This window comes from Trichosurus vulpecula, chromosome 5, assembly GCF_011100635.1.
Source record: "Trichosurus vulpecula isolate mTriVul1 chromosome 5, mTriVul1.pri, whole genome shotgun sequence".
NCBI lineage: Eukaryota > Metazoa > Chordata > Mammalia > Diprotodontia > Phalangeridae > Trichosurus > Trichosurus vulpecula.
Genome location: NC_050577.1, coordinates 177,652,984 through 177,678,656, shown reverse-complemented (window position 1 = coordinate 177,678,656; position 25,673 = coordinate 177,652,984). Strand labels below are relative to the sequence as shown.

Here is a 25,673-nt window from a genome sequence, read left to right as displayed (position 1 = left end):
TAGTATATGCATAAGCTAAATCATTTAACTCTGCTTAATTTTCCTAGAAATATTTGAGGATGGTCTAAAATTGAAAATAAAATTGTTTCTATTACGGTTGTCTTCATCCAAGAAACAAAAATACATTACTTCAATTTGTGCTGTGTGGTTAGCATAATATTTCAAAGCTTCATCTCCTTCCTCTGGATCAGACCCTGGTTTAAGCATCTGCTGTAATGCTTTATTATGGCGAGCCAGCTAGAAAAAAAAGAAAAAAATTAAGTTTATTTCTTCAGGCTTGAGTGTTGATACATATTCTTAAAAAAATTATCGTCTGTTATTATATCATCACTATCTCTAGCAATCTACCTCTCCCTGCAAAAATATCAACAAATTACAAAACAACTACATTTAAACACTTAATGTGATCATGAAATATATAAATATTTCATTATCTGCTTTCCAGTATTATTATTGTTTTTTTAGTTACTAGTGTTAGCAGTCTTTTCATTTTCAGTTTGTTTTCCATGATCTTTTTTATTCACATTGTTGCAGTCACGGTGTTCACTGTTCTCTTGGTTCTGCTACTTCACTTTGCCTCATGGAAAGCTTCCCAAAGTTTTATAATTCTTCTTTTCTCTATTTTGTATTGAACAATAATATTCCATTTCATTCATATACCACAATGCATTCTGCCATTCTCATATTGTTGGACACTCAATCTGTTTCCAGTTCTTTCCTATTAATATTTTGGTAGAAACTTTATTGGACCTTTATTCCTGTCTTAGATTTCCTTGAGGTATATAGCCAGGAAGGGGATCACAGGATAATGAAGCATATTTTTCAGGTTATATTTGTAAACTAACTTTCCAATTTGTACATGTATCCACATGATTCTCGAGGTTTAATATCAATTAATTATATCAACTAATTACAAGTCTAACAAACTCATCATATCATGCTTTTTGTGGTTGTTTGTGTTGGGGCAGCTAGGTGGTACAGAGTGCCAGGCCTGAAGTCAGGAAGACTCATCTTCCTGAGTTCAAATCTGGCCTCAGATACCTATGAGCTATGTGTCCTTGGGCAAGTCACTTAACCTTGTTTGCCTCAGTTTCCTCCTCTGTAGAGCTGGTGAAGGAAATGGCAAACCACTCCAGCATCATTGCCAAAACAAACAAAAGAAAAAAACCAACTGGGGTCACAAAGAGTCAGACATGATTGAAAGATGACTGAAAAAATGAAAATTACAGTTCTAACAAATTCATCATATCACGCTTTTTACGTAGAACAAAACACACACATTTGAAACACGGAAATAACGAGGTCTTGATAACAAACCAGTTCATATAAATGAGTCTTCTGTCTTAATGCAAACGTACTTCTGTTCATTGGAAGAAGAAAAAAAGTAAGGGTACTTATTTGGTTTGTTTGTATAGCAGTGCTGGAGTAGATGGGATAATTCTGAGCTGGCCTATCAGAAAAAATCCTTGTTACCCATCCTAATCTGAGCCCAGCTCTTTTCAGAGGCAAGATCTCCTCCTGAGTGTAACTAGCTCCTAAGATTACAAACCAACAGAGCTCTCTGATTCCCTTTAACCATCCACAGATAAATAGAAACAGGATTCCTTACTATGCCTCTTTTCTCTTTCAAGAAGCATAAAGATGAGGCCCTGAGACCCACATAAAACCAAATGAGTGAATTCCAAAAAAAAAAAAAAAGACATATCTCTATGCAAACAGATAAGAGGGGCAAGCCTCTCAAAAGGGATGAGGAAGTCTCTGGTTTTGAGGCAAGTAGTTGGAGTCAGGAAGACCTGAGTTTGAATCCTGCTTCAAACACTCACTAAGCTGTGCGACCCTGAGTAAGGAATCTCTGCTTCAGTTTTCTTATCTGTAAAATGGAGATAATCACAGCCTCTACCTCACAGGGCTGTTGTGAAGACCAAAGGAGACAACATAACTGAAGTGTTCTGAAAACCCAAAAGGACTAGATGCTGCCTGACAGCCACCTGCCAGTGTTCTAGTTGTGAAACCCAATAACATTTCCCAATTATAACTTCTCTTAAGAGAGTAGAGGCACGTCACCAGGTTAGATCAACAGCATCAAGATACACTTGCTATTAATCTATACAGGGAATTTAACCTTGACGAAGATGGGAAAGTGTTCATTTTTAAGAACATTTTCCACTTGAGTGGCCCTACTTATTTTCCTTGCTATACATTTATACTGTCTCTGTCCCAATGTGCCAGTTTTCTCTACTAAATACTCTAGTTGTAGTAAGGTTATAGAAGATGGCCTTTGCCCAACATATACAGCTGTATTTACTAATTATCACTTACCCATGTATCTATGTATGTGTGGGTGCATAATTCAATATATGCAATTGAGTATTATGCATGTAAGATGATAGACAAATGTAACTATACAATAGTTCATGTGAAATATATACATGAAGGCTCAATGAGAGTCAACAATGTGACAGGATAATCCTCCCCACCCCCCCAAAAAACTAATGGGAAGGATCTACACACATACATATGCATATCTGTGCGTATATGACCACTTTTTAGAAGGTGGCTATGGCGGCTATGTGGAAGAAGACTGTAGAGAGGAGAGACTACGTGTCAGGTCAATTAAGAGACTGTCTACCACATTCCACATGTTGATGAGGGCCTAAGCTAGGGTGTTGTCTATGTAAGTAGAAAGGGGTATAGCAATTGACTGGATATGGAAGTGAGGGGGAAAGAGTTAAGGATAAAGACAAGGATGTGAATCATGGTTGAATGAAAGAATAATAAGGATGCCCTTAAATTTGATTAAATTGTTTTGTTGAAATATTTCAATCTCTCCTATCCTCCAATGCATCCTCCACATGACTGCCCCAGTCATCTCTCTAAAGCATGGCAGACCATTTATATACTCATAAACATATTATACGTGTATATCCACTTTGTAGCTTTTTTTGATATTATCATTTGCTGTATCACATTAAGTGTATGTGCATGTATAAATGTATATGTATATACATGCATATATGTATAGATATATATACAATATACACATACATGTATAAATATACATGTATATGCACACAGTACATATTTTACATGAACTGCTACATCACCACATTTGTTGAATGTCTATCATGTGTAATGTTCAGTTGCATATAATGCATTTTACACACATACATTGTCACAAAGCTATAGATGCCTAAGCAGCTGATAGCTAGGAAACACAACTATGCATGTTAGGCAAACACCACTTTCTCTTCCTCCCCCAAATTTGATCAGGTAGAGCACACTGTACAAAGTGCTAACAAAATGGATCAGGAAAATAGTGCAAATGGGCAGACAAGTACAAGAGAAACAAATGGAGTTATGCAAATGAAAAGTGCCACTCCATTACTCACAACATTCAACGGCTCCCTATTACCTCTAGGATGGAGGTTCTAAGCTTTTTTTGGTATCATGGACCCCTTTGGGAATCTGGTAAAGCCTACAGGCTCCTTCTCAAAATAATGTCTTTAAGTGCATAAAATACAGAAGATTACAAAGGAAATTTATTGAAATATATTGCATTGAAATATAGATAAAATATTTTTAAATAAGTTAACAAGTCCATATTAATAACTACTTCTCTAGGACACAACACAGACTCTTCAGGGTAATGTTTAAAGCCCTTCCCAGCTGGCTACAGCTTCTAGTTCCCCCTTTCATATGCTCTACACTCCAGCTAAACTGATCTACTCGTTCACCATGAAACTTGGTTGTCATCTCCTGCCTCTGTGCCTTTGCCCAGGCACTATAACCTCCTGTCGGAATGTGCTTCACCCTCACCTCAGACTCCTACATTCTCTAGTGTCTTTCAAGGTTCAGCTCAGGTACCATATCCCTTTACTGACTGACCATCCCATTTGTTAAGTGCTCTCTTCCTCCTTCAATTATAATATGTTACACCCTCCAGTAGAACATAAACTCCTTGAGTGCAGGGGATTGTTTTCTATTTTGCTTTTCTATTCCCAGCACCTAGAACTATGTTTTGTAAATAAGAGGTTCTCAATAGAAGCACTACCAAAGATATTCAAAAGATTAAGCCCATGGTTTTATTTTAAGTGTTCATGATGACTTTGGGTTTTTTACACCACAGTTACTTCCCAACTATTCACCCCTCCAGAACCTCGCCTTATGAAAACATAAGTTATGTAACACCAACTAACAACAGACTGTCTCACAGCATACGTGACATTTTGTACCCATAATCTGCCACCTCTTTAGCAAGAGGAGGGAAGGGTGTTCCCTCATGTGTCCTTTAGAACAAGGGCTGGTCATTGTATTTCGCCTAACTTTAGCGGCTTCTTGGTGTTTTTATTTTTATTATTGTAGTTATCTTTGCCCTTCTCTAGGTTCTGTTCTCTTCACTTGTGCAAAAAGTGTTTAAGATAATTTCAAAAGATGTATTTCAAAAATGTTTTGAGTAATAATAATGTAATTGGAATATCCATTAGTTTGTTGTTGTTTTTGTGATGTGTGATTTCATTAGCACTGAGAACTGCCAATGAGGAAACCATCTACCAATGCAGATTAGCCATTGTTGTGTAACAGTCTTAGTTTTCTGAAGTCCTGAGAAGTTAAGGGAATTGCTCATGGTAAGTATGCGTCAGGGTGAGAGCTGAACCCAAGTTTGTTCGTATCTCAGGCTCTCTATCCATTATTTCATAATGTCTCAAAATATATTCATAGCCTCCTAAAGCTGATGAAGACCACATTAGTCTGAATGTTGTCTTGCAGTTTGTTTTTTTTTAAATCAGTCTCATTATCTTACAGCAATATACTGCGTTGGCAAAAATCATTGCAATATTTATGTCCATGCATGTATTTTAAAAAAAATCAACCTAGCTTAATGGGCTAAGCACCTGATAAAATTCAGTGTCATCACATCCTATTTGGTATCTGTTTATGACTTGCTTTACTTATTGTATATGTGAGTCTGGCCAAGTCAGTCTCCTTTTCCTTCTTTCCAGCTTTTTGAAAAGGGGGAAAAGCCAGAGAACTGTGGTCAAATATCAGTTAATGGAAATAATTCAATTGTCACTGAGAAATCAAACATTTCTCACAACTTTGCAAGCCAGGGTACAAATAAAATCGGTGTGTTATAGATAAAGTGTAAAATAGCTTTGTTCCTTGGGGATTTTAAAGCAGAAGATTGAGTAGCAAACTGATTGCTACTATTTTCCAACTAGTCTGTACCTAATTCAATGAATAGCTCTAATTTTCAGCAATCAAGGCATGCATATATGTCTGATATCATATAATGTTTAAAACTTTAAAGAGTATACTTCTACATAGAATATTTCAGGTAGAAAGACAGTCCTTTTACACTAAAGAAAAAAAATGTAGTTTCTAAGGGAGGAATCTTTGACTCGGCCATACTTTTCACCTGTAAACTGTCATGTGTCCTTTCTTATACTACACTATGTAAAAAGTAAATAACAGCAATACTTAAAGAAAGTAATAGCACTATTATTAGTCTACTCTTTGGAATTCAAAGTTGAAACCATTTGGCAAGTTACAGTAATACAGAAATGGCATGTCACTGGAGATTGGTCTGAGTGAGAAATCCAATTTAAACCCTAATTAAAAACTGACAAGCAGCTAATGAAGATACTCAATGATAGGCATCCTATGAAACCTAACCCTATTACTTAAAATGACCCTAATAACTGTACTTGGAATTAATGGCACTCACTTCAAGACATGGTCTGGAAGACTAACCAACAAAAAGTTTTAAAAAATCAATTTTAGCAGTAATGAGGGACTGAACTAAGAATACAATACTACATGTTAAAAAGAGGAAATATCATTCATGGAAAAATTCTAAATCTTAGAAAATCTTGTCATCCTACTCTTATCATCATTATAATCTGTATTACAAATAAGTAAATTCCAAATCAATGAACATTAATTGAAACTTTATTATGTGCCAACCACTGTGTGAAAGTCTGGAGATATAAAGAAAGGCAAAAACACTAGGGACTCATATTTGCATAAGGGAAGCAACATGGAAAAAAAAAAACTTTGCATGTACGTATACAGATATTTATACAAGATAAATTGGAGGGAAGGCAGTAGTGATGAAGGGGACAAGTCAAGGCTTCTTGAAGAACGTAGAATTTTAGTTGAGACTTAAAGATAACCAAGAAAGGCAGGAGACAAAGATAAAGAGGGAGAACATTCCAGGAATGAAAATCTTCCTGTAAAAAGGTATGGAATCAAGAGATTGTTTATCATATGGATAATAGTGTATACAGATGGGAGTAAAGTGTAAAAAGGGTAGATGGGAAGAGGCTAGGTTTTAATATTTGATCCTGGAGGTAATGGGGATCCACTGAAATATATGAAGTAGGGGAGTGACATGTTTAGTTATACCTTTTAGGATGATTCTTTGGCAGATGAGGGGAAGGTAGACTGGAGTACTGAGACACTTGGGGCAGGTAGACCAAGCATAAGGCTATCAGAACAGATTCAGTATGGGATGATGAGGGCCTGCACTAGGGTGATGGCTATTTCAGAGGAGAAAAGGATTCTACCTTTACAAAAGTAGAATTGATGGGACTTGGCAACAAATTGGACATAGGGTAAGGGCGAGCAATCTGGAATCACACCTAGGTTCCAAGCCAGGAAGCCTGGGAGTATAGAAGTACCTTTGGTAGTAAAATGGAAGTTCAGAAGAGGGAAGGTTAAGATTAAAGACAAGCTCTGTTTTGGACATGTTGAATTTAAGATGCCTATGGGATATCCAGTTTTATATGTACAATAGGCAAGTAGAAATGTGAGAATGGAGGTCAGGACAGAAGTTAGGGCTAGATAAATAGATCTGAGAATCATCTACATAGATATGATAATTTAATAAAGGCAGCTAGGTGGTACAGTGGATATGATGCTGTGCCTGGAGGCAGAAAGACCTGATTTCAGATATAGCTAAAGACATTTACTAGCTGTTTAACTGTGGGTAAGACATTTAACCTTTGTCTGCCTCAGTTTCCTCAACTGTAAAAGGGGGTCATAATAGCACCAACCTCACAGAGTTGTTGCAAAAATCAAATAAGATAATATTTGTAAAGCTCTTAGAACAGGACCTTGCACACAGTAGGCACTTAATAAATATTTTTCCTCTATTCCCTTCTTCTAATCCATGGAAGATAATGAGATGACCAAGTGGGATAGCAAAGAGAGAAAAAGGAACAGTTCCCAGGACAGAACTTTGGAGGACACTTACAGTTAAGGGGTATGACCTGGGTGAAGATCCACAAAGGAGACTGAGAAAGAATGGTCAGACAGGCAGGAGGAGAACCAGGAGAGAGCAATATCAGGATAACATAGAAATTAATATTAATAATACCATTTATATCCTGCATTAAGGTTTTCAAATAGTTTTGTATATGTTAACTGATTATCATTAACTTATAATACCCATTTTACAAGTGCGGAAACAGACACTGAGTGATTAAGTGACTTACTCAGGGTCGAACAGCTAAGTCAGTGTCTGAGGCAGGACTACAGCTCAGGACAGTCAGTTCTGACTCCCGTGTCCTGAGCTCTATTCACTTAGGAGAAGGCACTGCCCTCAAAAAACCTTATCAATTCAGTAAGCCATACATTAAGAGCCTGCTATGTGACAGGTGCCATGCTAGGCATTAGTTGGTACAAAGACAAAAATGAAATACTCCTTGTTCTCAAAGATATTAAATTTTACTGCCTTTCTATATCTTTTAGATATTATTCCCACAGAGGCAGCATAGCATAATATTAAAGATCTGGCCTCAGATCCAGGAAGAACTGGGGCAAAGTAAGGACACATTACCTGTGTGACCCTGGGCAAAGCACTAAACTTCTCAGCATCCCCAGCAACTTTTTAAGATTATAATTTTCTTTTCATTACAATAAAATTTATCAATATGGTGTTCTTACATCACCAAAATTTCTCCCAATATACTGTCTGTAAACATTAATTGAAATATTGTTGCTATAACTTTGAGATCTTTGTCCAATGACCAAGTTCTCCAGTTAGCATGGAAGATATGAACCATATTAATACGATGATCTCATTATAAATGAAATCAGAAGACATAAGGAAGTTTCAAGTAAATGAAAGAATGTCTTTTCTTTGAAGAGGCAAATAAGGGAGTTGAAAGAATTATGCCTAAAGGCAATAAGCCAAGAGAATTGCCAGATTAGAGTACAAACTAATTTCTTAAACATTATGAAGGAGTAAAATCAAATCACAATCAGTAAGGCAGTAGAGGGGGAAATGAGACTAAGAAAGTATATTGTTAGATCAAATTATTCTAGATCACCCCAAGAGCCTTCATAGATGAAACTGGAAGAAGGATGACAAATAGATGAAAAATAGAATAGTCTTTCTATGCTAAACAAATTTCATAATCACTGACTACATCCAGTATATTATGGATTCTAATATCTCATTTGCTGAAGCTTCTATATGAAGCAAAAAAAAAAAAGTTTTCAAGGTATTAAACCAATAAAAGGCTAAGTACACTAGAAGAAATTCATGCTAACGGTGATGCAATTTTGAAAGCATTGATGAGTTTCATGATATTTCAAAGAGGGGAAATATCAAATAATTAGAAAAAATTATAGATAATATTATAAAAAATATGACTAAGAAGACATCTGGCAATACATGCTTTGTAATACAACATAGATAATGTTAATTTGTGATTTCCAAAGTCCATATGCAGCCCACAGAGATCCATTTCTATTTGAGTTTGGCACCACATGTGCAGTGGATATAAAACTGGCCCCAAAGCCAGAAAACAGGTTCAAATCCCAGAGACACCAGTTCAATGACCCTGGATAAGTGTCAATATTATAGGCCAGTGGTGTCAAACTCAAAATAGAAATGGATCCCTCCTAGGAAACCACAAATTAATACTATTTATGTTATATTGTACTTCGTTTCATTAAACATTTCTTGATTACATTTTAATCTAGTTCCAGGAGTACTAAGGAGTTTTACTGACCCCAGTCAGCCTTCAGTTTGGTACCTTTGCTCTAGGCAACTCCTTAAAACCATAATTCAGGGAGAAGTTGCCAACTTGCAACTTCCTCACCTTGAGCTCCCTATACCAACAAAATCATGCCCTTATCCCTATCCTTATCCCTACAGTGGATTCAGCAATCACGAGCTTCTCCTGGGCAGAAAACAACATTATTTTAAACAACATTTTCAGAGTGATGGTGTAAAATTATGAATCATGGCAGCATCTCAAACTCTGAAGAATCAAAATTGTGGTTGACCCAAAGAGTTATATGGTTGACCCAACAGAGTGATATTTTCTGGGAATAAGTAGGCATTTTACCTTTATATAAATATTGGTATAAGGAAAATTCTCTGGGAAATGTAAGATAAAAAAAGAGGCAGACTGGTTATATAAGGAGAATGAATGCCCCCAAAAGAGTCAAAGAACTAGATAAAGGCTTTCAAGAGGTAATCTGGGTAGATCTTCTGTGGACTACTTATCAGATGTGGACAAAAAGGGCAAAGGGTGAGATAACACAGGTGGTTTCAATTTGTGTCAATGGAGCAAATACCCTCACTGATGAGATGAAAGATAGACTGGGCACAAAGTAGGAATATAATCAATGTCTTTTGAATCAAATAAAGTAACAGGAATTCCTTTCATTCTTCACCAGGCTGTACTCCAGAGGTTCTCTACCATTCCTCTGCTCTTCATTCTCAAGTTTCACTTTAGCCCTGGAATCCCCACACTGAAAATACTCTCTACTCCTGCAGCCTCTCCTGATTGAATAGGAAGGAAAGAGAAAGGAATATTTATTGTGCCTACTACATGTCAGGCATTGGGCTAAGTACTTTACATATATTTTCTCATTTGATTCTTACAACTCTGTGAGGTAGGTACTTTTATGATCCCCATTTTGCAGCTGAGGAAACTGAGGCAGACAAAGATTAAAGACCCAGGGTCACACACATCTCAAGTATCTGAGGCCAGATTTTAACTCAGGTCTTCCTGTTTCCAGGTCCAACACTCTATCCACTGTATTACCTAACTCTTCCTAAGACTTCTATTTGGGGAGGACTCCCAGGACATATCTCATGCCTCTCCAGGCTGCACTCAGGGCTTCCTCTATGAATTTCTCTTTCTCTCCACTGACTACCTTTCCCCTTCTCAGTTTTCTTCTATGTGTTGTCTTCTCCCATTAGAATGTAAGCTCCTTGTGGGCAGAGACTCTTATTCTTTCTAATCATATTGGTATTTCTAATCCTCAGCACAATGCTAGGACATAGTAAGTTCTTAATAAATGTTTGCTGATATATATATACATACACATATGTGTACATATGCATAACATATATACACAAATATGTGCATAGATACTTGTATGTGTATATATACATGCAAATTGTAACTATATCTTTGACATATACATATATTAGTATTAAATGGATAAATATTTCCACATGCTATATGTAATACCTGCATAATATGCACACAGACAGATTTCATAAATCTTGGAAGCTCCCAGTGCAAAACTTTCCCTAGCAACTTACAATCTTAAGGAGTTGCCTGGGTTACTGAGAGGTTAAGTCACTATCCAGGGTCAAACAGCCAATAAATGGCAGAGAAGAAATGTGAGATTTGTCACATCTTCCTGACTCTTTATCTGCTACCTCACTCTTCCTCTTTAGGTAGGCATCTGCATCTGTATCTATATCAATCTGCCTCTAGGCAAGTGGGATGGTGGGTAAAGAGCTAATCACAGAGTCAGGAAGGCATGGGATCAAGTTCTATCCATGGCACATACTGACTCTGTGATACTGTACAACCTCTCAATGCCTTAAGCAATTCTCTAAAACTTTAAGATTCAGAACTGGCATCAACTTTCTTTGCAGAAGGAACATCTTCACTGGGAACACTAATAACAACAAAATCACAGATTTGACCCAAGGAGTTGTATGGTGTGCATGTATGTATATGTATTCACTCATTCATTCATTTATTTTTCTATTTATTTATATAACATATAAACACACAAATCCAGGCTACTAAATTACTGATTTTGAATTGCTATTTCTACTGATTTATTCAAATACAGATGACCAGATCAATTTTAATATCTGAGCCAGCCTCCTCTCATCAAATTATTGAATTTCCTTCTTAATTACTAGGATTTCAATGCATATTTCAAGTTTAGTCCCCATTAGTAAAGATATGAGAAATCAAGATGTTGCAGCTAAGAGGCATTCAACAATAACTATGTTTAGTGTCCTTTGTCACTTGTAGATTTCCATTTGTAAAATTCTCATTTTTAGGTGGACACAGCAATTTACTTGTTAGTCATTTTGAGGTGAGTTAAGGATTAAAGTCATAAAAATTACCTTTGGTGTTCTTATTTAAATCACTTAATAATTATTTTGTTATCCCAATATCCTTATTACCAAAAAAATGCTCTTGTAATGGAAAAATAGACATAAATCAAGAGGGTATTAAACCATGGTCATGACATTAGTTTAATAACTAAAATAACAACACTGTGTGAACATTAGGCAATTTGCTTTCTTTCTGGGTGGTACTCTGGGCTAGCAAAGCATTGTGCTAAAGCCTGTTACAACACTATGGCTGGTTTTCAGTACTGCCCCCAAGTAAGGGGTCATTCAGAAGGAAAGAAATTAAGCAAGGCAGGTGAACAATAATTATAATAGTTCCCATTTATATGAGAGTTTCACATTAACAGACTGCTTTCTTCTACAAGGGAGGTAGTGAAAGTATTATCATTATCTCATAGATGAGAAATCTGAGGCTCAGAGGGGTTAAGTGACTTGTTGCATGGCTTATAAATGTGGGAATAAAAATTCGAACCCTGACCTAATATTTCTTTTTTTTTTTAATTAAACCTGTGATTTCTTTTTTTTAATTTTTTTTAATTTTTAGTTTACAACATTCGGTTCTACATAATTTTCAGTTCCAGATTTTGTTCCCTCTCTCCCCACTCCCTCCCCAAGACAGCATGGAATCTGATATATCTTCTACGTATAACTTCGCATTGAACTTATTTACACACTAGTCAAGTTGTGAAGAATTATGACCAATGGAATGCATCATGAGAAAGAAGAAACAGAACCAAAAAAAACCCAAAAACAAAAACAAAAGAGAGAAAAAAGGGAAAAAAAGGTGAGCGTTAAATTCTGCCTCAATCTGCACTCATACTTCATAGTTCTTTCTCTGGATGTAGATAGCATTCTCCATCATGAGTCCTTTGGAGTTGTCTTTCCACCTTGTGTTGCTGAGAAGAGAGTCCTCACAGAATCCATACATCTGTGGTTGTGTATAATGTTCTCCTGGTTCTGCTCTGCTCACTCAGCATTATGTCATGTAGGTTTTTCCAGGTTGTTATGAAGTCCGTATCATCTCCATTTCTTATAGCACAATAGGATTCCATTACCTTCATATACCACAACTTGTTCAGCCAATCCCCAATTGATGGGCATCCCCTTGATTTCCAATTCTTAGCTACTACAAAAAGAGGCGCTATAAATATTTTTGTACATATGGTCCTTTTCCCACTTGTGTGATCTCTTTGGGATACAACCCTAGAAGTGGTATTGCTGGGTCAAAGGATATGAACATTTTTATAGCCCTTCAGGCATAGTTCCAAATTGCTCTCCAGAATGGCTAGATCTGCTCACAACTCCACCAGCAATATAACAATGTTCCAATTTTCCCACATCCTCTCCAGCATTTATCATTTTCCTGTTTTGTCATTTTAGCCAATCTGAGAGTTGTTTTGATTTGCATTTCTCTAATCAGTAGTGATTTCGAGCATTTTTTCATATGCCTATAGATATCTTTAATTTCTTCCTCTGAAAACTGCCTGCCTATCCTTTGACCATTTCTCAATTGGGGAATGACTTGTATTCCTATATATTTGGCTCAGTTCCCTGTATATATTAGAGATGAGCCCTTTATCAGAGACACTGGTTGTAAAGATTTTCTCCCAATTTTATGCTTCCCTCCTAATCTTTGTTGCATTGGCTTTGTTTATATAAAAACATTTCAATTTAACATAATCAAAATTATCCATTTTGCACTTTGTAATGCTCTCTATCTCTTGTTGTGTCAGGAATTCTTTTGTTTTCCACAAATCTGATAGGTAAACTATTCTTTGCTCTCCCAAATTTGCTTATAGTATCAGCCTTTATTCCTAAATCATGAACCCATTTTAAATTTATTTTGATATATGTTGTAAGATATTGGTCTATGCCCAGTTTCTGCCCTACTGTTTTCCAATTTTCCCACAAGTTTTTGTGAAATAGTGAATTCTTAACCCAGAAGCTGGATTCTTTGGGTTTATCAAAGAGTACATTGCTATAGTCATTGACTTCTCCATCTCGTGTACATATCCTATCCCACTGATCTACCAATCAGTTTCTTAGCCAGTACCAGGTAGTTTTGATGACTGCTGCTTTATAGTACAGTTTAATATCCGGTATGGCTAGGCTACCTTCCCTAGCATTTCTTTTCATTAATACCCTTGATATTCTAGACCTCTTGTTCTTCCAGATGAATTTTGTTATTATTTTATCCAGCTCTGTAAAATAATTTTTTGGGAGTTTGATTGGTATGGCATGAATAAATAAATTAATTGAGGTAAAATTGTCATTTTTATTATATTAGCTTGGTCTAACCACAAGCAACTGATATTTTTCTATGTATTTAGATCTGATTTTATTCACATGAAAAGCGTTTCATAATTATGTTCATATAGGCCCTGGGTTTGTCTTGGCAAATAGACTCCCAAATATTTTATAGTGTCTACACTAACTTTGAATGGAATTTCTCTTTCTATCTCTTGCTGTTGGGCTTTGTTAGTAATGTATAGAAATGCTGAGGATATATGTGGGTTCATTTTATATCCTGCAACTTTGCTAAAGTTGTTTATTATTTCAAGTAGTTTTTTACTTGATTCTCTAGGATTCTCTAAGGAAATCATCATATCATCTGCAAAAACTGATAATTTAGTTTCTTCTTTGCTTATTTTAATTCCTTCAATTTCTTTTTCTTCTCTTATTGCTACAGCTAATGTTTCTAGTACCAAATTGAATAGTAGAGGTGATAATGGACATCTTTGTTTCACCCCTGATCTTATTGGGAATGCATCTAGCTTATCCCCATTACAAATAATGCTTGTTGATGGTTTTAGGTAGATGCTATTTATAATTTTTAGGAAGGCTCCATTTATTCCTATGTTTTCTAGTGTTTTCAATAGGAATGGGTGTTGTATTTTGCCAAAGGCTTTTTCTGCATCTACTGAGATGATTATATGGTTTCTGCTAGTTTTGTTGTTGATATGGTCAATTATACTGATAGTTTACCTAATACTGAACCAGTTTTGCATTCCTGGAATAAATCCTACCTGGTCATAGTGTATTATTCTTGTGATAAGTTGCTGCAATCTTTTTGCTAACATTTTATTTAAAAATTTTTATCAATATTAATTTGGGAAATTAGTCTATAATTTTTGTTCTCTGTTTTGACTCTACCTGGTTTGGTGTCATAAAAAGAATTTGGTAGGACTCCTTCTTCACCTATTTTCCCAAATAGTCTACAAAGTATAAGAATTAATTGTTCTTTAAATGTTTGATAAAATTCACATGTAAAACCATCTGGCCCTGGAGATTTTTTCCTAGGGAGTTCATTGATGGCTTGCTCAATTTCTTTTTCTGAGGTGGGGTTATTTAGATGGGGTTATATCTGTCAACCTGGGCAATTTATGTTTTTGTAGATATTCGTCCATATCCCTAAGGTTGTCAAATTTATGGGCATACAATTGGGCAAAATAATTCCTAATCATTGTTTTAATTTCCTCTTCATTAGAGGTAAATTCATCCTTTTCATTTTTGATACTGGTAATTTGATTTTCTTCTTTTTTTAAATCAAATTGACCAAAGGTTTATCAATTTTATTGGCTTTTTCATAAAACCAGCTCTTTGTTTTATTTATTAATTCAATACTTTTCTTGGTTTCAATTTCATTAATCTCTCCTTTGATTTTCAGTATTTCTAATTTGGTATTTAATTGTGGATTTTCAATTTGCTCTTTTTCTAGCTTTTTCAGTTGCATGCCCAATTCATTGATCTCCGTTTTCTCTATTTTATTCATGTAAGCATTTAGAGATATAAAACTTCCCCTAAGAACTGCTTTTGTTGCATCCCATAAGTTTTCTTATGTTGTCTCATTATTGTCATTCTCTTGAACGAAGTTATTAATTGTTTCTCTGATTTCTTCTTTGGCCCACACATTATTAATTATATTATTATAATTAGAATTAGATTATTTAGTTTCCAATTAATTTTTACCTTATTTTTCCATGGTTCGTTATTACAAATAATTTTTATTGCATTGTGATCTGAAAAGTATGCTTTGACTACTTCTGCCTTTCTGCACTGGATTGTGAGGTTTTTATGCCCTAGTACATGGTCAATTTTTGAGTATGTGCCATGTACCACTGAGAAGAAAGTATACTCCCTTTTATCCCCATTCAATTTTCTCCAGAGGTGTATCATGTCTGCCTTTTCTAAAATTCTGTTTACCTCCTTAACTGCTTTCTTATTTATTTTGAGGTTAGGTTTATCAAGTTGGGTGAGGGGGAAGTTGAGGTCTCCCATTATTATAGTTTTGCTGTCTATTTCTTCCTGTTACTCCCTTAACCTCTCCTCTAAGAATTTGCATGCCATTGGTGCATATATGTTAAACAATGATATTGCTTCATTGTTTATGGTGCCTTTTAGCAAGATGTAGTGTCCTTCCTTATCTCTTTTAATTAAATCTATCTTTACTTTTGCTTTGTCTGAGATTAGGATTGCTACACCTGCTTTTTATTACTTTAACTGAAGCGCAATATATTTTACTCCAACCTTTTACCTTTACCCTGCGTGTATCTCCATTTCAAATGTGTTTCGTGTAAACAGCATGTTGTAGGATTATGGTTTTTAATCCATTCTGCTATCTGCTTCCGTTTTATGGGACAGTACATCCCATTCACATTCACAGTTATGATTTCTGTGTCTTTCTCTCCATCCTATTTCCCCCCTGTTTATGCTTTTATTTCTCCCTTCCCCCTTCCACTCCCCAGCAAAGTTTTGTTTTGACCACTGTCTTCCTCAGTTTACCCTCCCTCTTGATTCCCCTCCCTTATCTTACCATTTTCCACTTGCTACTCCTTCCCTCCCTTCTGACCACCCCCCTCCTGTTTTTCCCCCTTTCCCTCCTACTGCCTGTAGGACAAGTTAGATTTCTATACTTATCAGGGTATGTTATTCCCTTCTTGAACCAGATCCGATGACAGTAAAGCTCAAATACTGCTCTTCTCCCTCCCTTCTTTCCCTCTACTATAATGTGTTTTTGTGCCTCTTCATTTCAGGTAATTTGCCCTTTTCTACTACCTCCTTACCTCTTCTCCCAGAACCCTCCCTTTACATCTCTTAATTATGTTTTTTATCCTTATATCAGTTATTTTATACACACATTCACAGTCTACATGTATCCCTTTCAATTGTCATAATAGCTGTACTATTCTCAAGATTGACATTACACACACACACACACACACACACACACACACACACACATATATATATATACATATATAAAACATACATAAGATGATATAATCCTATATAAAGATGTAAATAATTTGCCCTTATTGATTAATAAGGTTTGTGGAGGGGTTTTCCCCCTGTTTACCCTTTTATGTCTCTCTTGAGTTTTGTATTTGAAGATCAAATTTTTCATTGAGTTCTGGCCTTTTCATCAGAAAGGTCTAGAATTCCCTTATTTTGTTGAATGGCCATCTCCTTGCCTGAAAAATTATGCTTAATTGATCCTTGGTTGATCCTTGGTTGTAGTCCCAGCTCCTTTGCCCTTTGCAATATCATATTCCAATTTCTCCTGTCATTTAATGTAGAAGCTGAAAGATCTTGCATGATCCTGACTGTAGTTCCATGAAATTTGAATTCCTTCTTTTTGGCTGCTTGCAGTATTTTCTCCTTGACTTTCTAATTCTAAAATTTGGTTATAATATTTCTTGGTGTTTTCAATTTGGGATCTCTTTCAGGGGGTGATTGGTGGATTCTTTCAATGACTATTTTACCCTCTGGTTCTAGGATCTCTGGGAAGTTACCTTTGATAATTTCTTCGAAGATACTGTCAAGCCTCTTTTTTTCATCGTGGATTTCCGGTAGACCAACAATTCTTAAGTTGTCTCTCCTGGATCTATTTTCCAGGTCAGTTATTTTTCCAATCAGATATTTCACATTTTTTTCTATTTTTTCATTCTTTACATTTTGTTTGACTACTTCTTGATGCCTCATAGAGTCATTAGCTTCCACTTGCTCAATTCTAATTTTTAATGAGTTGTTGTCTTCATTTTGCTTTTGAGTCTCCTTTTCCAATTGGTTGATTTTACCTCTCAGGGTGTCATTTTCTCTATTTAGATTCTGAATCTCCATAGCCATTTCACCAATCTTATTTTTTAAGGACTTGATTTCATTAGTGTTTTCTTTGTCTATTTTTTCCATTTTTTCTTTTACCTCCCTAATTTGGTTTTTAAAATCCTCCTTTAGCTCTTCCAGTAATGCTTTTTGGGCTTACAACCAGTTCACATTCCCTTTTGAGGTATCAGATGTGGGTATAGTGTCAATGGTATCCTCTTCCAAATTGGTATTTTGATCATACCTGTCTCCATAAAAAGAATCAATGGTCCTGAGTTTTTTTGTGTTCTTCTTCATGTAGGTTAGCCTTTTCCTGGCTTTACAACGAATTTCTGCTTTTGGGGCTCAGGGTTCTCTGTCCCAGGTTTCTTATTCTGGGGATTGTGAATCTAGTTACTGGTTTTGTGTATTATAGCCTTCAGTTTCCTGAGGTGTGGGGGACGGGTCTGGCTGCCTGAAGTCCCCTCTTCCCCTGGGGCTGCTCTCCAGCACTGTTGCTCTTCAGCAATGGTCTCAGCTGTTTGTTGTTTCTGCTGGTGTCTGCCTCTTCCCCTGGTGGTGCAAGGGTAAGTCTGGGCTCCTGGTGTTGACCCCTGCTGGCTCTGCCCCTCTGGTACTCAGGAACTCCCACTGCTCAGCCATTGAAGCCCCACTTCTGTCTCCTCTATTCCAGTGTTTTTTCCCGAGAAATTCTCTGGGTCAGGGCGGGAGGGATTAGAGTTGTTTACCTGGCCATTGTGGCTCCCAGAAGTTCAAGAAGACTGCATTTCATACCTTTGGGCTGCAAGCCTCAGGGGTTGATGTCTCGTGGCCAAAGGTGTTGCGCTGCTGCCTCTCCTCACTTCCACAGACTGCCTTCCTGTGTTGGGAGGCCCGTCAGTTTTGGGTGCCCAGCTTTCTCTCAGCCTGTCTCAAAAGTTGGTTTCTACAACTGCTTCCGCTTTGGTGCTGTCTGGAGCACGCCGAGCGCTCTCCCAGCCTACAGATTCATCTGGTCAGTCTTTCAGACTCTCCTGGCTTCTAAATTTGCCTCACTCAGACTCCTCACGGTTTCTACCTCGCTCAGATTCACTTTTTTATAGGAATCTGACAGAACTTGTGAGAGAGCTCCGGTAAGACGCTGTTTTCACACGGCCATCTTGACTCCGCCCCCCACCTAAACCTGTGATTTCGCTAGTATAGAGAACTCTAGATGATGAAACTCCCTCTTCTAATTTGGATTGCTACCTGCTCCATGACATACAGGCTGATAGGTATCTGGAGTACCAAAATGATAAGTGACTTGCCCAAGGTCACGCTACCTCTCTTAAGTACTGTTTTTACTACTACATCCTTTCTCTACATGAAAAGCAAATAAAACACATAAGAAGTCAAAAAAGGAAAAATAGGAAATCCAATGACTCCATAGCTAGTAGTCAGAATCTATGAGATCTTAGACCCTCTATTCACTTGGCTCTCTGGATAAAATAATTAATCATATTAATGGATCATACAGGATTGCAAGAATATGCCCATTTTAGTTAAACTCCACTTAGTATCAGCAAGACAGAATTTCAACCATGCTGTATTTTTGGAGCTTTTCTTTTCCTCTCTTTTTTGGCTCCTGGGTGGCAGAATAGACCACTGGACTTGGAGTCAGGAAGACCTGGGTTCAATTATCACCTCAGATGCTTACTCTGGACAAGTCATTTAACCTCCCTGGGCTTCATTTTCCTCATCCGTAAGATGGGGACAATAATAGCACCTAGATCACAGGATGCTGGGTATGTAAATTACTTTGCAAATCTTAAAGTGTTTATTTAAATCTTAGTTATTATTCTTAGCAATAAAGCCAATGGAATTTTATTAAGCCAAAGCTGCTATTGAAGGTCAAGGACAGAGCACCTGTGGATAAATCTAGAGTTGACAATGAAAACAAGAACCCTTGGTGAGTTGTTATCTTTGTCTGAATAATCACTGACTTGAAAAAGCATGAAACAGATTGTAAATATCTACAGTAAATTCTAACATAGTCAATTTTCTGGGCTGCTCCATGAGAATTACAGTGAAAGTAGTTCCTAAAACTGAGTCAAATTTATAAAAATACAAGTCATTCCCCAATTAATAAATGGTCAAAGGATATGAACAGGAAGTTTTCAGAGGAAGAAATTAAAGATATCTATAGTCATATAAAAAATGCTGCAAATCACTACTGATTAGAGAAATGCAAATCAAAGCAACTCTCAGGTTCCTCTCCTGTCAGATTGGCTTAACAGGTAGATGATAAATGCTGGAGAAGATGTGGGAAAATTGGAACATTGTTGGTGGAGTTGCAAACTGATCCAACCACTCTGGAGAGCAATCTGGAACTATGCCCTTTGATCCAGCAATACCACTTCTAGGGCTGTGTCCCAACGACATCATACAAGGAGGAAAAGGACCCATATGCACAAAAATATTTGTAGCAGCCCTTTTGGTAGTGGCAAAGAATTGGAAATCAAGGAGATGCCCATCAATTGGGGAATGGCTAAACAAATTGTGGTATATGAATGTAATGACATACTATTGTGCTATAAGAAATGAGGAGCAAATGAATTTCATAAGAACCTGGAAAGTCTTATATGATCTGATGATGAGTGAAGGGAGTAGAACCAGGAGAACATTGTAAACAACCACAGATACATTGCTTCTGTAATGACTAACTTAGATAAACTTGGCTCTTCTCAACAATGCAAGGTTCTAAGACAGCTCCGAAAGACTCATGATGGAAAAGGCTATTCACATCCAGATAAAGAATGATGGAATCTGAATGCAGATTTAAGCAAACTAGTTGCTCTCTTTTTTTATTTTAATTTTGGTTTTGTTACATCTTTCTCATGGTTTATTTCATTGATCATAATTCTTCTTTACAATTTGGTTACTGGGAAAAGAAGTTAATGTGAAGATATATGTAGAGCCTATATCAGATTACATGCCATCTTGGGCGGGGGGAGAGGGAGAAAATTTGGAACTCAAAAACTTGTGGAACTGAGTATGGCAAACTAAAAAAGAAAAATTAATTAATAAAAAATAAAGTAGTTCCCAAGACTATTTATAGTGCAGTGCCAATTTCACTTACTGCCACAATTTCATATATCATCTTTACATAGATAAATTCCAAATTTATATCTCCAGTTTTGAGCTCCAAACCCACACCTTGAAAAATTTACAGGATCTCTTCACTTGGATGTCTAATTGACAGTTCAAAATCATGTCCAAAAGAGATGCTTATTCACTTCCTCATCACAGTGCCTGGAACATAGTAGGCACTTAATAAATGTTTACTGACTAACTCATAATCCACTTCTCCTTCTGATTTGGCTATTTCTGTCAAGGAATTCACCCAGTCTCTCATTTCCACAATCTTGGTGTTATCTTTGACTTTTTCCTTTACCTTACATTTCATATACAGTTACCAAGTCCTGTCAATTCTGTCTCTGCAACACCTCCTATATTGTTGCTATCCATTCTGTACTATTGGGCAGCTAGGTGGCATAGTGAATAAAGTGCTTAACCTGGAGTCAGGAAGACCTGAGTTCAAATATGTCCTAAGTCACTTAATAGCTGTGTAACCCTGGAAAAGTCCTCCATTCTTGCTACCCCCTAGAAGACGTAGGATGTTACCACCGCCAGATCATCAAAAAGACCTTCCGTCCTCCATTTTATTCCTCTTATAATTCCTCCTTCACTGTTTGCCACAATAATCTTTTTTATTCATAGATCTGGTTATACTACTCTTCTGCTCAAAATTATTCATTAGCTCCCTATTGTCTGCTTAGTAAATTTCAAACTCTTTCCTTAGCATTCAAGATTATCTACAATTTAGAAATACTCTATTGTTAGCCATATTTTACTAGTCTTTTCCAGTTTTTCAATGCTCTAAATAAATTTACTGTCCCCTAAATACTTTCTTACTTCCATACCTTTTCTAACCAGATGCCCTCTTGGCTACTGAATTCTTCCTTGTTCTTAAAAGCCTAACTCTAGGGCTATCTCCTCTGTGAAGCTTTATCTGATTCCCACCCTAATCTTCCAGTTGGCAATAACCTTCCCTTGTGAATTATTTTCCATTATAGCTATTTGTGGATGGGAAGGGAATAAGCATTTCTATAGCATCTAAGATGTGCCAGGCACTGTGCTAAGTACTTCATAAATAGTATCACATTTAATCTTTACAACAACCCTGACAGGTAAGTACTGTTACTGACCCATTTTACATTCAGGAAACTGAGGCAAGTAGAAGTTAAGTTACTTGCCCAGGGTCATAGAGCTAGTTAAGAGTCTGAAGCCATATTTGAACTGAGGTCTTCCTGACTATAAGCCCAGAATGCTATCTAATGTGCCATCTAACTGCTCATGTATATATGTGTCATCTCTCCTTACTAAACCCAAGTTTCATGAGGGCAGAGATCTAGTTTTGTTCATGTTTTGTATGCTCTGTACCTAGCACAATGTCCTAAACAAAAAAGTACTTAATAAATATTTGTAAATTTGAATCCCACTTTCAGAGTATTAGTCATCATATCACTAACAAGATGGGAGGAAGGGATGGCATGAGAATGTCAAAATTAAGGAATGTACCCTCCTAAGCAAGCCCAGTTATAGATACCTAAAGTAAATTCCAATGACTCAAAGCACTAATGATTCCCACCCTTAGAAGTGATAAATTTTCAAGGATAAGATTATCATTGAAGTAATCAAATATGTGAACTGAATTGAATCTTAAGCCAGGATCCTTCTGCAAGAATCCTGAATAGACTTGCCCTCACTTAGAGAAAACTAAGAATGAACTATAGGAGCTCATTTCAGAGCAAAAAAAAAGAAAAAGCTATGGACCAAATACATTTGTATGAATGAATAAGTATTTGCAGAGTGCTTTCTATGTGTCAGGCACTGTGATGTATGCTGGGGATACAGATGCAAAGGTCAAAGTCCATTCCTTCAAAGGGTTCACATTTTTAGGATATGACAACACATAAAGGGGGAACAGCGGCCAAGGGAGGATATTTTGATCAAGGAAGTCACAGGGATGTTGGGTAGAACAATAGGGCAGTGGATTAACCCACTCTTTCAGAAACAGAACAAGAAATGAGAGGAGGGAAGTGCTAGGGAGCGGCAGAAAAGGGAATGGGAATAACTTGGTACTACAAAGCAGGTAGAAAAATGGCCAGGGTGAAAGAGCATGGTTGGATCTGATACAGGATAAATATATTGAGTTCTTACCAATCGGGACAGGCAGGCCCCAGAGTTCCAAAGCTCCTCCATGTTTTCTAGAGGAACCATGGGAGGGTGCTGCAGTAGCAGTGGCAGGTCAGAAAATTAATACTTTATTAATTCAGTTTTTCTACTTAAATATTTTCTCAGTATCAGCTTGATAACTTAAATGTTCTATAGTACCTGTCTATCTCAATGGCTTTAATGGCACTGTAACTGTATTGGATATAATTCACTTGGTGCCTCTTTAAGACTGATTTCTAATACCACTTCACAGGTTCTGAGTCAACTGTAATGAGGTCTCTAAGTAAAGACAAGCAATAATTTTCCTAGGCACTAACAGCATTTGAATGATAAGACTATTAAACTCCTCTATCTTTCCTAGACCAGGTTAAGTAAGGAGAAATAGCATACATGAGAACCTTCTGGCTGTTCCATTAGTCAGATGATAAACAAATGTTCTGGTAAGCAACTTCTCTTCAACAGAAAAGAAAGCAATAGTTTGAAGAGAACATTTTATAAAAATGCTTCCGGAAATAGGAACAAACTGGTTCTGGCCTGTGGCACTGCAGTCAACAATCATTTGCAGTCATTCATTCGCTGCCAACCATTTATTTGCCTCAGCATCTGGCTGTCACAGCAGTAGGCCTCTTGTAAATGAAAAACAAAATGAAATGTAGAAGCTCAAAGTTGGAAGGAGACCTCAGAGGTCATCTGGGTCAATGCAAAGCATGGATCTCATCCCAAAACAAAATTTCTAGCAAGTGTCCCTCCAACTTCTGTTTGAAGACATCCAGTGATAGATCAGATCATTGACACAACTGTAATCACTAGAAAGCCTTTCCTTACATTGAGCAGCAATGTGCCATTGTATAACTGATTTTGTACGCTGCATTATATAGTTATAGAATAGCTAGAAAGTCATTGATCCTAGCTTCCAAGACCAAGGAGAATAAATATAATTATCCTTCCAGATGGCAGAGCTTCAAATATTTTGAGGATAACTATCACGTTCCTCTTACCAATTCCTGTGTGCATCCTTATCTAGTTTCATGCTGATTGGTGTATTCAAAATGAATTGAAGGGGCTGCTTGCCCCTGACTGGTCATGTCTCTTTGCCCTTCTGTGCACAGCCTTGAATCAAATGCTGGGGCCACTTGGAATCAGCCAGTCATATTAGACAGGGTTCATTTTGTTTTGCTTTTTCTTGCAGATGCCACATGAAGCTCCTCAGCTTCAACAACTGAGACTAGGGTGACCTGGCTGATGAGCACATGAATGCTTTCAGCCTTGGTGTAGGGCATACACCACCAGTGGTTTGTATATGAAAAGTAAACATATCTATAGTTAGATTTAAGAAGCCTGAGGCTGTGTCTGTTCCTTCCCAGGGATTTAGAACCAGACTAACCATATATGCAGCATTTCCTGAGCTATCAGTCTAGCAACACTATCAAAAAAAGGAAATGAGGATAGGCTGGCATGCCTGTTCTTAAGTGAAATCATGCTGACTCACAGGGATGACCACTTGCTGGGCACATAGAAACAGTTCATGCTCTAGATTGGGACTGGCTGAGATTTCCTCTGAGGTTCCTTAATAACTTTGAGCTTCTATGCTTTATTCTATTTTTCATTTTAAAAACGTCTCTTGCTGTCACAAGTAAGTGTCACCTCTCCAGTAAAGTATTTCCTTATGCCCTTGGTTGAGATTTTCCCCCATTGGATTTCACATAGCACTTTGTTTGTCACTCACTAATTCACTTACATAACATTTTATACTAGAACTATCTATGTTATCCTATTAAAGCCTTGAGAGCAAGGGCCATGCATTATCTAAACTTTGTGTCCCCCTCCCCTATCTTTTTCCTGGAAATGCATAACAAATATCGTATTATTTTTTATATTGGCTCTGCTGAAGTAGCCAAATAACCAGATCATTTGGGTATTCAATATTCTAATACGTAACTTCTGGAGGGAACAGAGATCTTAACTAAGACTCCTGGCAGATATTTTTGGATTTCTCATTTACCTTCCATGAAAGAATGTAGAGCACACTTTACTTAATATTTCTCAGTTTACGCATCTGCAAAAAAGCAATAATATTAGTAATGATAACTCAAAGAAAAGTAAGTATATGCAAGGTTTTAAGTTCCTAAAGTAACTTGAGATCTTGAATTAGAAAAAAAAACTGATTCAAGGATGAAATATTATTGGTTTTATATTGGACTATATTTTATACACAACACAAAAATGGTTCACTTATTTTTATGTTGTTCATGCTCCTAAATAAATTATAAAGTGGACAAAATGTTTGGAATTACAGTGATTATTTCATAACTATGTCATCTCTTCATACTGTCACTGTATTGGGAAATTCAATATGAAATACATAAATGACTCAAATGAAAAAAGGAGTAGAGAACAAGGTGAACAGAGGGAAAGCACTGTGATGGTTTCAAGAACTCTAAGATCCACTGTTTGAAAGCATTTTCAATTTTAGTCTCTTATTTTGAAAACAGCAGACTGGGAGCAACATGTCTTTACCCATTCTTTATCTGTAACTATTTAATTAATAGCTTCAATTAAGAAAAATATTTTGTTATTTTTAGTTCTGCAAACCAAAGAAAATCACTGCTCAAATGAATTTCAGTGTTTCACAGGCAAATCTGATGAAGAAGGAAATGAGGTGACAAGGCAAATTTTATCCCTACCTAAGTAAGGTTCTTGAACAGGTATAAAAAATAATTTTAGTTTAACCAAACTGAAAAAGAGACAATGAATTCTGTGCAGGAAACTTTCATTACTTGCTTTTCTAAAGTCAGGCATCTTTTTTATGTTAGCTAGCTAATCAAAAATTAAATGACCAATGCTAGCTTTAAAGAAACAGAGGAACTGGTTAACTACTATTCTATTTTACTCAAAATATAGTCAATTT

At 36.6% G+C, this 25,673-nt stretch overlaps 1 protein-coding gene across 1 annotated transcript in view; it reads right to left on the bottom strand.

Annotated features, from left to right (window-relative positions):
• ITPR2 (inositol 1,4,5-trisphosphate receptor type 2) overlaps positions 1–25,673 on the bottom strand; it is a 545,841-nt gene that overhangs the window by 115,565 nt on the left and 404,603 nt on the right. Inside the window, exon 46 of the mRNA XM_036758879.1 lies at positions 130–237. Coding sequence (XP_036614774.1) covers positions 130–237 — 108 coding nt within the window. The remainder of the gene's footprint in view (positions 1–129; positions 238–25,673) is intronic.